Source organism: Fusarium tjaetaba, assembly GCF_013396195.1.
Source record: "Fusarium tjaetaba strain NRRL 66243 chromosome Unknown NRRL66243_c0000143, whole genome shotgun sequence".
Classification (NCBI taxonomy): Eukaryota; Fungi; Ascomycota; class Sordariomycetes; order Hypocreales; family Nectriaceae; genus Fusarium; species Fusarium tjaetaba.
The window spans coordinates 1-14,392 of NW_023501339.1; the positions used below are offsets into that span (position 1 = coordinate 1).

The window sequence follows — 14,392 nt, forward strand, 5'->3', positions numbered from 1 at the left end:
GGCATGAGAGGGAGGGGATGATGGATGTTGGGGGGAGGGTTGGGTATGCTGTTGCTGAGGCTGCTTGATATGGGGAGGGTTTCCTTTGTTTGGTTGGGATAGACTTGGGCTAATAGAATAGACAAAATGGCGTTTAGGTTAAGTAGACTAATTTCATATCATTATTCCGTGGTAGCATTAAAGCCATTATGCGGTGAGACATGGAATCTTGTAGAGACTTAATAAAACGATGTAGGAGGTGCGAGGCTGAGTTAGATCACACGAAATATCACAGAATCTTTTATTGATGAGATCTCTGACCTGAACAGGAAGCGAAAGAATGCGACATTGCCACTCTTATATGAGGTTTTCCTCTCTGGGTTTTACTAGGTAAATTAAAGCTCTATCTAGAAACTTAAACTCCTTTTTTTTTATATTTTTGATGTTTAATTTCCAGCAGACAATATAAGCACTTTAACAGTTTCATTTCCATTCCAATGCCCACCCAAAATCATTGCGTAGTTGGCATTCCATCCAGTCCCGGAAGGATTCTGTTTCGTATAAAAGCTCTTCTCCCATTGCATCCAGCATTTCCAAACGAGAGCTCTCGTCCTCAGACCGCGACTGGGGCCAGGCCATGGCCAGTACAGAGCCTGAAAGTTTGAATTGGACGGTCATCTTTAATAGTGTGAAGATCACACGCCCCATGATACTCCAGCTTTGATGCTGAAGATGTCCATCGTGCATTTCCTCCATCGTGCGAGCAAGGATAGATTGGAAATTCTCATAAAGCACGCCTCTCCATCCTCGAGCACTCCCAAATAAACTTCGCACATGTTTCTTGAACATGACGAAGAAGAATATACCTCTTGGATCTTGGCAATGTAGACTGTGAGGTTTGCATGACGCTTCATGATGTCCAAAGACTTCTCGAACCTTTCGTCGCAGGATTATTTGAAATGCTCGTAACCTTTTCTCTTCGTGGAGTTCATGACCTATTTGCTTCATTGCCTGCACAAGTCCGTTGAGTTGTCCACAAACTTGGCGTAACCACGAGCCATTCTTTTGTAAGAGTCTCTTGAGGCGGAGAAACTGTTCATCACTACCAATATCTGCAACAGTCGCGATGTCCAAGAATGCATGAGAAGTTTTTCTGGTGGGTGGATGCATAGTGTTACCCACGAGGTAAATTCCTCCCCCCATCATATCTTCAAGCTCCTGCCAGCGATTCAAGTGCATATTATCAGCCCCATACAGGACAAATGGACGTTCTGCGAGACAAACTAATGACATTCCGCAAGGAAGTATGTCACTTGAAAGTCTTCCCATGAACCGTCGCAACTCTGCCTGAAAACGGAGGAATGAGGGACGAAGTACTTCGCAATCTTGTATAGGCAGCGTCTGCTGGGATCTTATTGGCAACCTAGCCAAGGCCAGGATTGTCCCAAAAGCGTTCTCAGCAGCCTTTGCGAAGTGCTCGTGGTCTGTGGGGAGAAAAAGTCGTTCGGCTTCGATTTGTTCATATTCGCTGACTCTGTCCTCCAACGAGGCCAACTCTCCAGAATGGAGATGACAAATTTCATGAATGCCTTGAGTGGTATTTTCCACCATACGTTGCCAGAGGCTGCGATCGGGGTCGATGTCCGAGGATGATGAAGGTCTTTCTATAAGTTCCTGGGTTTGCTGGCCAGAGTCAAGCTTCTGTAAGAATCTTGTCTTGGAGTCTAGTTCAATCTTCATATTCATGCGTAGACTGTTGTCAAATCCGTCAAAGCTCTCTCGAAACTTCTTTGGGAGACCTCCGCGGAAGGCTTTGAGCTCTTTGGGCAAGTTATTCCAAAAATTTGCCTCAGAGGGAAGCTGGCCAACAGTAATGGAGACATAAACCCATAATGCGAGGCGGACGCGCCGTTCCCGGTCTAAGTGGTCTGTGATGGAGCCCTTGAACATTTCATCACTGATGTTCTGCAAAAGGCAATGTCAGTATCCTAGTATGCGATTTCTTGCGATAATCCTCACCAGTCCTGATATCCTGTTCGATGAGGTGGAGAAGCTGTGACCCAACAAGTACAGAGCACTGTAAGCGAAACTCCTCTGTTCGTGAATGTCCTTGCTAGGATTATTCGCGGCATTCTGAAGATATCGAAACAGATGCAGCTCCAAGTATCGAGAAAGGAGCCATGAGGTCTTTACAAACACTTCAAGGGGATTGCCGTTATCATTGGCTCTGCGAGTATCTATGATTAGGTCCTCCTCATATGGGTTTTCGAGGCATCGGTCGCCACAGAACGCTGCGACTGCCCGCTGAAGAATGTCAATTTGGGAATGCTCTCGACATTGTATCAAACTCACTGTCCATTTTAATCGATTGTTGCCAACCAGAAGACATGGAGAACCCGCCGTATCTATAGGAAAGGCTTTCAGTAGTTGCGCTTCTGTCTTTCTCACCATGTACATCCTAGGCTTTTGGTACCGTCCATCAGGGAAGCAGATTGTGCGTAATCCTTCAAAGGCAACTGTCCATGGGAAATCGATGTTTTTGGGGGAGACGCCATCTCCCTTTGACATGTCTCTAGCGAACGCCAGGGCCATTGTTGCCATTTCTTCAACTAGGCGTTCCGTGAACAATGCTTCATTCATTGATGGCTCTGAGTTAATTAAATCAGTAACGCGGTAAGGCAATGATGATAAGGCGATTCGATATAATGACTATACATATGGCAACTCGAAATATTCCTACTTACTATAAAAGAATGATCCTGACTCTATAATGTCCAGAAACTGGGCTTTGGTGCATGGGACTTTCCAGAGCCGAGGCTTGCGAAGACCCAAACACGCTTTGCATGGGATTCCCCCGACACACTAAGACGACTTTTGTGAATAACCTTCACCCACGAAACCGGCCGGGAAATAGTGATGTATTACCGTGATATTATTTCGCCGGCAGCGGATGCAAACTCCATTCTCGCGAGCGAGAGCCTGCCCTTCTGCCTGTTCTCTCGTGAGTGGGCCTCGACGTCTTGGTCGGCTTGGTCGTGGCAAAGGAACCTGAACTTGTGTCGGAGGTGCGTTCATCTGAATAAATCTCTGGTCCCCAAATCCGGATGACTGGGGCGCTTCGGGCATAATACGGGTCATCTCGACAGGATAGGCGAAAGACTCAACTAGACATTGAACTGTTAGCTTACAAAGACGGCGATCTTGATCAATAGACGTATTACCTGGAGGGTTTTGAAATATTTTGAAGGTCTCCGAAGAGAACTGACAATTCTCTGATGTCAACGTGTCAAGGCCAACTTGGGATTGCGGAATATAGCCTTGATGTTGAGGAGCGTCATGGACAGAGTACAAATTGGTACCCGGGTGGTCGCTACCATGAAATACATTGCCCGTTAAAATCTGCGTCACGGTAAGATCATCCATACCGCTTGGAGCTTCAAAGGCGGGCGCATCGAGCATCATGGAATCTGTTTCCGAACCAGCGTCGTGGCTCGTGTAAGTTTGAGACTCATAAACAGGAGAACGTAATGCCACAAACCTAGCTGTTCTGGTTCTTGCGTAGCTTCTCCTGTCTCATCAAGGTCCATGAGGCATGAAAAATCAAAGTCTGGTGATCCTAGCAGAGATAGATCCAGACTTTCCATGTAGTTTGAGCTGCTGTTATTTTCGACCTGCTGCGAGGAACCAGAGGCCAACTCTGCTTCCGCAATCGCACCAGTGAGAGAAGTGGGTTCGGCGACATGGCGATCTGGATCGTCCGGGTCCATAGTGAGAAATGAATTGAGTGTTCTGCTCGTTGTTGTCTGGGATTGCAACTGATGGCATTGTGCTCTCTCTTATACCGTGAATAGAGGGAGTACTGAGACAAGGCCTTGTGGTTACAACCAATAAGAACCAACATCGGTGACCCACAGCCCCAGTTGCTGTCAGCTGTGGCGCATCTGTATCCAATGAATGAAAACATCGGTAACTTGAAATATGGGTCTAGGACAGATTATCCTTGGTCACCAAAATGTCAATTCATCTGTCTTCACCGATATTCACATCTTGACCGAGTTATCAGTACCTCCTATGAATGACTATGAAGGCCTCGGGCTAGACTGCTTTCAACAAAAGTAACTAAATGATATACCGAGACTCCTTCTGATGTTCTTGGAGAATGTAGATAACATATGTTAATAGCTGCAGCTGTTTTGAACATGATAAAGAGGGAGCAATATACTGATTCTTTTTCGAGTGGATGGAATACATACTGGGCCTAGTACTTATTAACTAAGAACTTAGACAATAAATAGAACAAGAGCCCTTTGGAATTTAGGAGAAACATAACATAGAGGGGAAGATAGGTGTCAGGGAAAAAGTCTAAAGTGCTATTACTAAGGCTGCTTAATTATTAGGAGATTCTCTTTTGTTATTAGGTTTAGTTCAGTCTTGTGCCTAGTAGATTGGATAGGCTTAGCATTCAAGACAAATTGCCAGCTTTCTAATTTATTAACCTTGCAATTTTGAAACTTGAGATTTGACTATAGTATTATTGATTTTGAAGCCGTGTAGCGTTGTGATCGGTGTTGTCTAGGGTACGCAAATTCAATGCTAGACTAACATAATCCCGAAACCCTGTGCTGTATGCTTGACCTAGTTCTTCAGGATTCAACTCTTGAGTCTTAGTCACGATTTCATTATCCTGATAACGGCCAGGCGTTCGATATCACAGAGCATGCACGCCGAGAAATGTGCTCGATTGTGATATTGACTCCATCTGCCCTTCAAGACTGCAAGTTTGAAATTATCGTGTCCTTATGTTCAGGTAGCCACTAGACTTCTTACCTGGTGAGAGGCAAAAACATGCAGAGAATTATTGAAATGAATTACAGAGGAAACGGGTAAGAATCGGAAAGTAGACATCCAAGAACTCCAAACTCACTTAGAAGGCTTCGAATATGATCGGGAGGTGGACGGGATCTGAGGTTTGACTATATATTCTTGCTCTTCGTCGTGCCATATCTCAAGATCCTCATCAGCAACAGCCCTTCAATTCCAACAACCAGCTCTTCTATATTTCAAGAAACCTTACCTTCTCACTCATCGCAATGTTCGTCTACAAAGGCCGTCTCGATTGAAAGTCCTATGGCGATAACGAGACCTTCGTTATCATCCTGCCTGACGGTCTGGTCCGCGTCGGCGATACCGCCTACCTCTTCTCCCAATGGACCAAAGATACTCAGGGCACCAAGAAAGCCAACTTCTTCCAAAAGTCCGCCGTCGAAAAAGTCTCCAAGACCCCCAGCGGCGATGACACCTTCATAGCCAAGGCATCCTACTATAGTTGGGAAATCACCTCTATGGCAAGCTCGACGTTGTCATGTCAAACCCTGCTGGCGCCAAGAGCAGTATGTCGTTCAAGCGCAACTGGCAGTCCAAGCGTGAGCAGGCCACTGGCGCTGCTAATCTTGACCGGCAAGATTTAGTGGTCCAAGTATGCCAGCGACGAGATGAGCATTTTCATCGTCCCTGAGGGGTTTGGTGATGGAAAGCCTGTTCTCTCGCTTTGGCAGTAGAATCATGATGACACTGGTACTGAAAAGTCCCCATCCTTTCGCGCTGAGTCCCCGAAGATGCTGTCTGGTGCTTGAGTAGGCGTCAGGTTTTCTTATCATTCGTATTACGATATTACGTGTACTTGGGATGAGAAGACGGAGAAGCTTGCTGTCCACAAGAAGGGCCCCGAAGCGAACCAAGATCTTGGCGAGTACACTCTGTTCGCTCTGATTGTTCGCCACTCCCAGTAAGTCCAAGGTCGCAGACTCATTTCAACGCTAACCATTACTTAGTGGCCGGAAACCACCAGAGTATTCTCCTCCCGAGAAGGCCGAGGCCGAAGTCCGTCTTCGCTACCCTCAACCATCTCTCCCTCGTATACTTGGGCCGCTTCCTTTCCCCAAGAACCTCATTGGCACTCTGCGACATACAATCGCTTTTGCCGATCAGGATGGTTATCCAGACAAGTATGCCGAGGATGTAAGTAGTCGCCATTGACTTGCCATGACATTAGTTAATGATTGCAGTGATTCAAAGCCCTTGATGCCGACTTCCATGCTCGAGGCGAACAGCTCAATGCTGCTACTATCGAGAACAACAAGCTCGGAAAGGAGATCAAGAAGCTCATTGATGATCTCACCGGCGAAAAAGCCAAGACTGGTGATCTAACCAAGAGACTCGCCGACGCTCAAACCGCTCATGCTGCTGATCTCAAGAAGAGAGACGAAGAAATCGCCAAGACCAAGAACCATGACCTTGAGGACCACAAGGCTATGGAGAAACTGGTTTTCCAACTTGAGTACGAGCGAGCTTCCAAGGCGGAGGTCCAGAAGAAGCTTGACCAGGCTACTACTGATCTTACAGCTGCTGAAGCTCGTCTCAAGGCTGAGGCTGCTAGGATCGTTGATATCATCGCTCATATCGCCACCCTTGAAGCACAGCTTGAAGTTGAGAAACGAGAAGGCGATAAAATCCGTGGTGAGAGCAAGCAGAAAGACGAGACCATCGAAAAGCTGGAGAGGGACAAGAGCGATCTCAGTGCCAGCTCGATCAGGCCCAAGCAGATGTCAAGGATCTCGAAACGCTTGCTGAGAAACGAAGCAAGACAATCGCACAGCAGGCTGAAGAGATCATGGAGCTCGACAACACCATCAAGGAAAAGACACTGGCCTTTGGCAATCTGGAGACTGAATTGAAGGACAAGGCGAAAAAAGAGCTGTGAACTCATATGCATGAGGGTCATGTTACACCTGCTCCCAGCCCTACTGTTGTTCCTGGGCCTAAGCTTCGCTTCAAGTGCAATATTCGAAGTGAGAGCTCTAGCGGTAACAAGAATGTTTTCTTTGACCTCAACGGTGCAGGTGGCCAGAACCTCCCTGTACACGCTGTAAGTCCCCTTCACCAAACATACCATGCTATTGGCTAATCTCTGTTAGTTCTGATGGATCATACAAGTGGAACTCCAACCAGATCTGGGAGATCTTCTCAGTCCCTGGCTCCAACACCCGCATCATCATCAAGAACGCGGGCAACAGTTTTGTCCTCTTTTCAGCTGGCAAGCACACAATTCCACGAACAGAAGAGATTAATTACAAAGGAGATAGGACACGGACAGACTGTCAAATGTGAGAGAAACCGTGATGTTTCTGACCTTGCAGCTCAGTGGACCTTCAGGACGCGGCTGTGGGGAATATCACTGACAAAACTCAAGTCCGGTAAGCAACTCAACGTTTGATATATCGAGGAGAAGTTGATGAGTGGTTTAGATTCCGCAACAATGTACCTTGATCTGTCTGGTGGAAACCCTGCTAACGGCGCGCCTTTTTGAACCTGGAAGGACGGACACGGTGGTGCGAACCAGGCTTTCAAGCTTTGGAAGCATTAGGACTGGTATTGTAGGTATGGGGACTTTTATTTCTCCTTGGTGCAGTTTGTTGAGTCTACTTGGTGAAATTGAACTTATGTTGCTTCATCCTTGCTTGATTTTACCCCATGGCGATTTCTTATAGTAACCAAGACAATTCGCCTCCCATTCCTTTTTGTGGCTTGCGATTGTTCATTGTAAACAATACATAATCTCCAGGAGGCATCCAGCCATATTGGCTTGGTAAACCAATTCTTTTTAATTTATAACTGCACGTCGATCGACCTGGAGACCCAGAGACGTCAATTAGGTGTGAGTAAGTACAGAAGTAAGTCTATCATAATAGATACACAGATGAAGAATAAAACCACCAAACCTAAGTGAACGTGTTCAGATGGCAAGCCTTGACAGTCGACCCCTTCATACCAGGAATAGACTTGCCACTCGGTGTCTTGACACTCAAATCATTTCCAGCACAACCACCACCATTCGCCCAAAGATACGTAAATGGAATAGCATCACCCTTCTGCAGCTGAATCTGATACGAACCTCCCTTCCACAACGCAGAATTCTGTCCCGTTCGCGTCCCCTGAATAGCCCAGGCACCCGTGTTCCACGTATACGCTGCATCCTTGACCCAAAGGTATCCCCAGTTGTCAATGGTATCAGGAACGGTAAATGTATACGTTCCTGTCTCTTTGGCGTAGAAATATGCATTGAAGAGGAGTGCTGCCTGAGAGGGATCGAACGTTCCACTGCCGGAAAGGGTGAGACTTGTGCAGGTGCTGAATTGGAAGGTATCCGTGTAGCCCGACGACAACGGGGATTTGCCTTTGAAGTAATTAGTGGTGAAACCATCGTCGTAGATGTTGGCGTTGAAAGGACAGTTGAATCGTCGGTAGGCAATGTCGTTGTTGTCAGCAAAGGTAGTCTCGACTACCCACGCTGTGACAGTCGAGGTCTTCTTCTCAGTGACTGTTGAAGTAAAGACACTGACTGATGTAGTGGTGATGACCTTGGTGCTAGTTAAGATTAGACCTGAACAGTGTTGAATATATGAAAGAGACATACTATTCTTCAATGGGGGTCACAGCATCTGTCGAAGTTGTGATGAACGTCGTAGGCTCAACTATCTGGACGGTTGTATGGGTTGTAGGCTCTTCAATGTCAAGACAGGAGCAGATATCAGAGGTTTGAGCCTCAGTCCAGTCAGAAGGTATCGCCTCAGGGACATCAACCACATCCTGGCCACGCTTTTCTGGATGCGGAGTGCCTCGCTCGATGGTAGGAACGGGAGTAACGTAGGAGTATGCGCTGTCAAGGCATGTAATTGTCTCGATCGATCGCGTCGACGTAACCGTAGCTTCTGACCACTATCGCAATAGTCAGTAGGCGCCGTTCAAGGATGGTAAGTGGAACTTACCTCGGTATTGGTCTTGAACTCTGTCAAGATTGCAGTTACGCCGTCGTAATTGGTCTCGATATGTGTGAGAGCGCCGGCGGTGATGGTGGCGACATCCACTTGGTACACGTTTGTAGGATCGATTGTTGCATAGTCAGTGCTGCAATGGGATCAGCGAATGTTCTAGGTTTGTCGAGGCTGGGAACTCACATGGTATGCGTGGTCATGGAAAGGTAGCTGACACAGAAAGGAGAGGCAACTGGGTCAAAGGCTAGCATTGAGATGACATATGCATTGTCGTAACAGAACTCAGATGTGGACGTTGGTGCCACGGTTGTATCCGTGGTTGTACCCTCGGTCGTCGTATGCTGAGTTGTCGATGGTTCAGTGGTAGCACCGCTGGCTAGCTCGGTAGTGTCGGTTGTTGTCTGAGTGGCAGACCCACTTGTGTCTTCGGTCGTAGTCGTGCCAGTTGCAGCAGCATCGGTGGTACCGTCGGTAGTGGGCGCGGTAGTAGGCTCAGTCGTTGTACCAACGTCGGTCGCACCAGTCGTGATACCCTCCGAGGTCATTGTATCAGTGACAGTAGTATCAGTAGAAGAACCAAGTGTCTCTGTCCCACTGGTTGAGACCACCACGCCACTGCTTTGAGAACCACTTTCGGAAGTGGAGAGACCTCCAGAAACAGATCCAGAACTGGACAGTAGACTAACCAACGTGGTAGAACCCTCAGACGTGACTGTCTCAGAGCCGATGGTCACTGTACCAGAAGACCCAGAAGTGGCACTAAGGGTCGCATCTGAGACTTCAGCCGAAGCAGTTGTAGAAGGAATGCTGGCGTCGGCAGATGAAGAGACAGACGCCTTGGAACTCACAGGCTTGCATGGCCCAGCGTAGGCTGTAGCAACCGCAGCCGCAACCAGAAACACCTCATGAAACAACATGGCAAAAGAGTGACAAAAACGAGTGACTGCGCGAAAAGGAGTGAAAGCGCGATGAGTATTCAGCAGACAACACGGAGAGAAACCCCCTTATATCCATTGTGTCTAGATTCTTGGCATCCTGACGCTATTTCCGAAGGACAGGCCTCTTAGAAATTTGCTTTTCTGCTATATTAAGCTTATGTGTTGGTGGCCTTTGTGTTTTTCGAATACCAGGGCTGAGATGTCCATGGTGTTGGGGCTATTGGCAATAGTCTTGGAAATATCGCGTGTTGTTGGCAGGGCGGTTGTCGTACCTGCGTCAGTGTGACAAGGGGTTTTGGACCTGTTGATCAAACGTCAATCATATTACGGTTATATGATAGGGCTGTTAGGGGTAGATCGGCGGGCTTATTCCGCAGAGATTTGCAAGACCCAGTGTTACGATACATGAGCATTCCCTTTTCCGCTCTCAATACATAGAGGTGATACAAAATAGAAGCGATTGCTCTATCCCATTTGGATGTAACAGGGGTATGCTTTCATCTCTTGTCTATTACTGGAGCTTGATGACTACTTAACACTGATCACTAGAACTGGTAGCAGATAGAAAGTATGTTCGCGGATTTTCAGAATCACCTGAGTGATGATTTCTGCTCGTCCAGCCGTCGCTCAGCTGCCAGGGGACCCTTGGATATATCATGCATTAGTTAGTGGAGCTTCAAGTGACAAGCTCAACCAAAGCAGGGGTTCGTAATGACATTTCCTAGTACATCCCTTACAGAAGCAAGGGGAAGCGATGCAGGAGCAAGTGCCGATTCGTCGGGAGGCAGTCAATATGGGTGAGTTTCATCAGACGAGAGCAGATTGGAAAAGGGGAACATAAAAGCAAGCCCCAATGATTCGCTTACGTGAACCAATTAAAGCTCAACATCAGAACCAACAACCAACAAGAGTCAGCCCAGACAACCAGACCGGTCCAGACCTTACTCAGCAGTACATGTTCAGCCAGCCACATAAAAGTTTGCATCGTTTATGGATCTCGCTTACGCAGCAGTGGTAGAAATAAAGCGCCTTGCTGTTGGGAGATTGATGCGTACAGAGTAGGCAAAGCTGATAATCAGATGAAAGCTTGTAAATTATGTTATACTTAGTTGACCTGCTTCAGAGGGGTTGTTGTCCATGCAATTGACACACTTTGTCGGAGCTCAATGATCTGAGACTTGAGTGAGGGGAGCATCTTCGCGGACCCAACCGATTGGGCTAGAGCACTCCAGCTGAGTCAAGTTGAAAAGAAGAGACGAACAGTGTAAAAGCCATAGTTAACATCAATAACAGAAGACCCACGGATGTTCATCGACCCCTTTTGCACAGTGACAGGGTTACCCGGCTCATTTAACAATTTTTGTTCAGCTGTTGGCCAGTCATTGAGGTCAAAATAATGAATGCCCTGGGTTTCATTCTTTCGCACACTCCCTCCGCCTCTCTCGCAATCATTCAAAAAACCTATCTCATGCCTGAGCGAGAATCCGAGGTTATTCGCCCGATGTGCTGAAGCATGTAATCTTGGATGCTGAGGTTTGATTTGCAGAACTGCCACCGATTCTCCTGTGCGGGATCACCATCACAAGCCGCCGCAGGGTAAATAGTTGACTATATAATTTCTATCATATATAAAGCGAGGGCTATGCATTTGATTTCGTTAGAAGATGCTCTAAGTATAACTGCTGTGTTATCTAACAAAACCATCCCTCCAGCGTTGAAACATTCGCCTCAGTGGCGCCCAAACCTCCGGTAAGCGACGGGGATCATCCCCAGACCACCTCTCAGGAAGTAAGAAAAGTTTCGACATTGAATTAGGGTGTTAAAAATAGACCCGTCCAAAGCCTTACCAAGATATATCAAGTTTATCTAGGTCTTTTTGTCACTTAGATCAGAGATCCCAAGTTTTCTTGCCTCCCCTCGTCGCCCCCAAATCAATCGTGATCACGCGCGACATAACCCAACCGGAGCAGACGTCTGTCCAATTTTGTCCAAAGCCAAGAAATGGCTGAGCCAGCTGAAAATACTAGAGGCTTTATTGGACAAGCAGCGCTTGGCTGTACTACCAGAATAAGCTTAAAATAAAGAAATGGCGTTAGCTAGACTGGTCGATTCAGCCTCACGCATGCCATTGAGTTTGCCCTTGAGAACAGCTGGTTTGATATCCTGGTCCCTACCCCCAGCGCATGAATCCCCTGTCGACTTTGCATCAAAGTTCCTGTCAGATTGAAGGGAAAGGGAGTCATCATGGCGCAGTATAGCCAAGTCCACCAGGGCGTTTACGAGATGGGAATACATGGGTCTTCGACGTATCATCCAGCTATGAACCCCAATGATCCGTCTAGTTACGGTTACTTCCCCACCGGAAAACCTGTGCCGTATCAAACGAACACAGAGTTCGAAGACAGCCAACGTCTCATACATCAAAATGCCCCAACAGGCTTCCAAGGACCAGCAAAACGTCAACCATTGCAAAGAAGACTTGGCAAAACAGGATTGACAATCATAATCCTCGGCACAATCGTCATTATCGCCTCATGCGCTATCCTCGTTTATCTCTGGCACGGCGCCGAGAAAGTCCGCAACAGACAGCCCCGAGGCAAAGAATGGGACAGAATTGTTTTTGACAACTACGCAGCGCAGGTAGCAACGCTCTGCTCTGCTGCAATACGAGTATCGATGGATTTGCAGACTTGTCTCGCTGCTGCGTCAATGGCAGCCATTGTTCTTGAAACCGCGGGTTGTCGAATCTCTGATCTAGCGAGGCTGTCAATCTCCAGAGCCTCAAGTTGTGATGCAAGTCCGTGGGATATCTTCCTCATCACGAAAAGCAACAGGAAGACCTTGTTCCACTGCATCATATTACTCTTGAGTTTCATCCTAAGTCTTGCCATGACTTTCACGTCGACGATCTTGCTTTTCGACTTTAAGGCGCTTCCGATCGCTGCGCCGATGGTCTCAGAGTCAATCTATGTGGGGTTCGATATATCTAAGGACACAGCTGTGTTCTCTGGTGTATCTTACTGGCAGTCTAAGCCGTCAGCACACTGGCGATTTGCAGAGACAAGGCCTTCGAGTCAGAGACTTGCGCCTAAGGATGTAGCCGACACTGGGGATGTGTATCGAGCCATGATACCGATGGCAAATGTTGATAATCGAACTTCGCTGGAGTATTACTCTGGACCTACGATTGTCACCAACATGAGGACAGCATGTGTAGCACCGACGTTTAACAACGCTACACTTGAGTATATATACACTGGAAGCAACGCTACAGAGGGTCTTTATCTCCAAGCGGAATTCAACGCCTCGACCGGTTGGGAGTCAGGGCCTAGTATCAATGGTTCATATCCTGCGACACTATCGTGTCGGATCAACAACGAATGGGACCAAACGAACTCAACATCCTGGCCAATATCGTTCTGCAGTTTCAACATGAAAGAACTAGCCCCCAAAAATGACAGTTTTACAAACCCTCTTTCACGCCATCCGTACAACTTTCATCCCGTACTTCTCCTCAACGCAAGCGATAGTCTGACCCAGCTGAGACCAATGTATAACATGACTACGAACACGTGGTCGAACGTGACGATCCCACGAGATATGCAAATGGCAAAGTCAACGAGCAAAGGTCAATGGACGACAGCGACGAATAAGAACGGTACTCAACTCTTCCAAGCGAGTGTGTGCTTTCTTACCCAGAACATACCACTTTTATACAACGTCAGCATGACAGGCAGAGCAATACCATCTGAACCCACGTCTATAGCAAAGTGGAAAACACTACAGGGCAAGAACGGCACGCAATTTCTCAAACAGCTCGGCGTCGGGGTATCGCCCTTAGATACTGAAGCAAGAGGCATTCTAGATCTGAAAGTACTCTCGGGGCCAGCTTCTATGGCAGATACAGGTGTTGCTGACTGGGATGAATGGGTCTACCAAATGATTCACTTCAGTCTTTTCGACTACAGTATCTCCGGCGGATGGACCTTCAACAACGATGCTTTGGAAGGGTGGTTCGACACCGTAGCGAATTGGCCCGCACACCCGGAACATTCGCATCTCTTTCAGAGTGTTCTCCAGGAAACGGATGATCCAGCACGAGCTGTCCAGGAGTTATTCTTTCGGTTCTACCAGATGATCTTCCACGACATTCTACCATATTTCACTCAACAACACTCTGTTTCTACGATCAACGTGAAACAGGTTATCATTCCGAATCAGTGGACAGGCTTGATAATTATCCTGTCTGGTGTTGTACTGCACTTGATTCTTACGTTGATCACGATTATCATGTTTATGGCTTCGACGAAGAGTTCTATTCTGGGAAATTCATGGCATGCTGTGTCGCAGATTATCTCGCCAGAGACGAGTGTTGTGGTAGAGACTGTGGCGGGTAGTGGGATGCGGGATGTTGATGTTGCCAAGTGGGTGGAGTCAACGGGTTCTGATGGGCATGTGTATGGGTTGTCGACTTGTGGTGATAACAAGGTTCGCAGACGGTAGGGAATACTACATGGAGTTGCATATAACACCAAAAACAGAGAAGCACATTTGTTAATGGTGATGTGGGAATACAAGGAATTATGTGCTAATGCGCTATTTGCAATCCGAGTCAGACGTTTCTCAGCCCCTTTGAGCTAAACA

At 47.2% G+C, this 14,392-nt stretch overlaps 4 protein-coding genes across 4 annotated transcripts; 2 read left to right on the plus strand and 2 right to left on the minus strand.

The window, feature by feature from the left end:
* Positions 1-462: 462 nt before the first annotated feature.
* On the minus strand, positions 463-3,746 carry FTJAE_7204 (uncharacterized protein; the record flags this gene model as incomplete). Its single annotated transcript, XM_037353898.1, has 7 exons — positions 463-1,944; positions 1,999-2,283; positions 2,332-2,627; positions 2,724-2,841; positions 2,905-3,143; positions 3,201-3,446; positions 3,518-3,746. The coding sequence occupies 7 exons, from the start codon at positions 3,744-3,746 to the stop codon at positions 463-465; spliced, it is 2,895 nt and encodes a 964-aa protein (XP_037205689.1).
* Positions 3,747-5,341: 1,595 nt separating this feature from the next.
* Positions 5,342-7,146, plus strand: FTJAE_7205 (hard-surface inducible; the record flags this gene model as incomplete). The annotated part of the gene is made up of 7 exons (XM_037353899.1): positions 5,342-5,455; positions 5,673-5,764; positions 5,811-5,997; positions 6,090-6,495; positions 6,546-6,735; positions 6,778-6,904; positions 6,988-7,146. 7 exons carry the CDS (start codon positions 5,342-5,344, stop codon positions 7,144-7,146), a joined length of 1,275 nt encoding a protein of 424 aa, XP_037205690.1.
* A 611-nt stretch (positions 7,147-7,757) lies between these two features.
* Positions 7,758-9,727, minus strand: FTJAE_7206 (uncharacterized protein; the record flags this gene model as incomplete). The annotated part of the gene is made up of 4 exons (XM_037353900.1): positions 7,758-8,403; positions 8,453-8,754; positions 8,805-8,943; positions 8,994-9,727. 4 exons carry the CDS (start codon positions 9,725-9,727, stop codon positions 7,758-7,760), a joined length of 1,821 nt encoding a protein of 606 aa, XP_037205691.1.
* A 2,265-nt stretch (positions 9,728-11,992) lies between these two features.
* FTJAE_7207 (uncharacterized protein) lies at positions 11,993-14,251 on the plus strand (the record flags this gene model as incomplete). The annotated part of the gene is made up of 1 exon (XM_037353901.1): positions 11,993-14,251. One exon carries the CDS (start codon positions 11,993-11,995, stop codon positions 14,249-14,251), a length of 2,259 nt encoding a protein of 752 aa, XP_037205692.1.
* Positions 14,252-14,392: the final 141 nt, after the last annotated feature.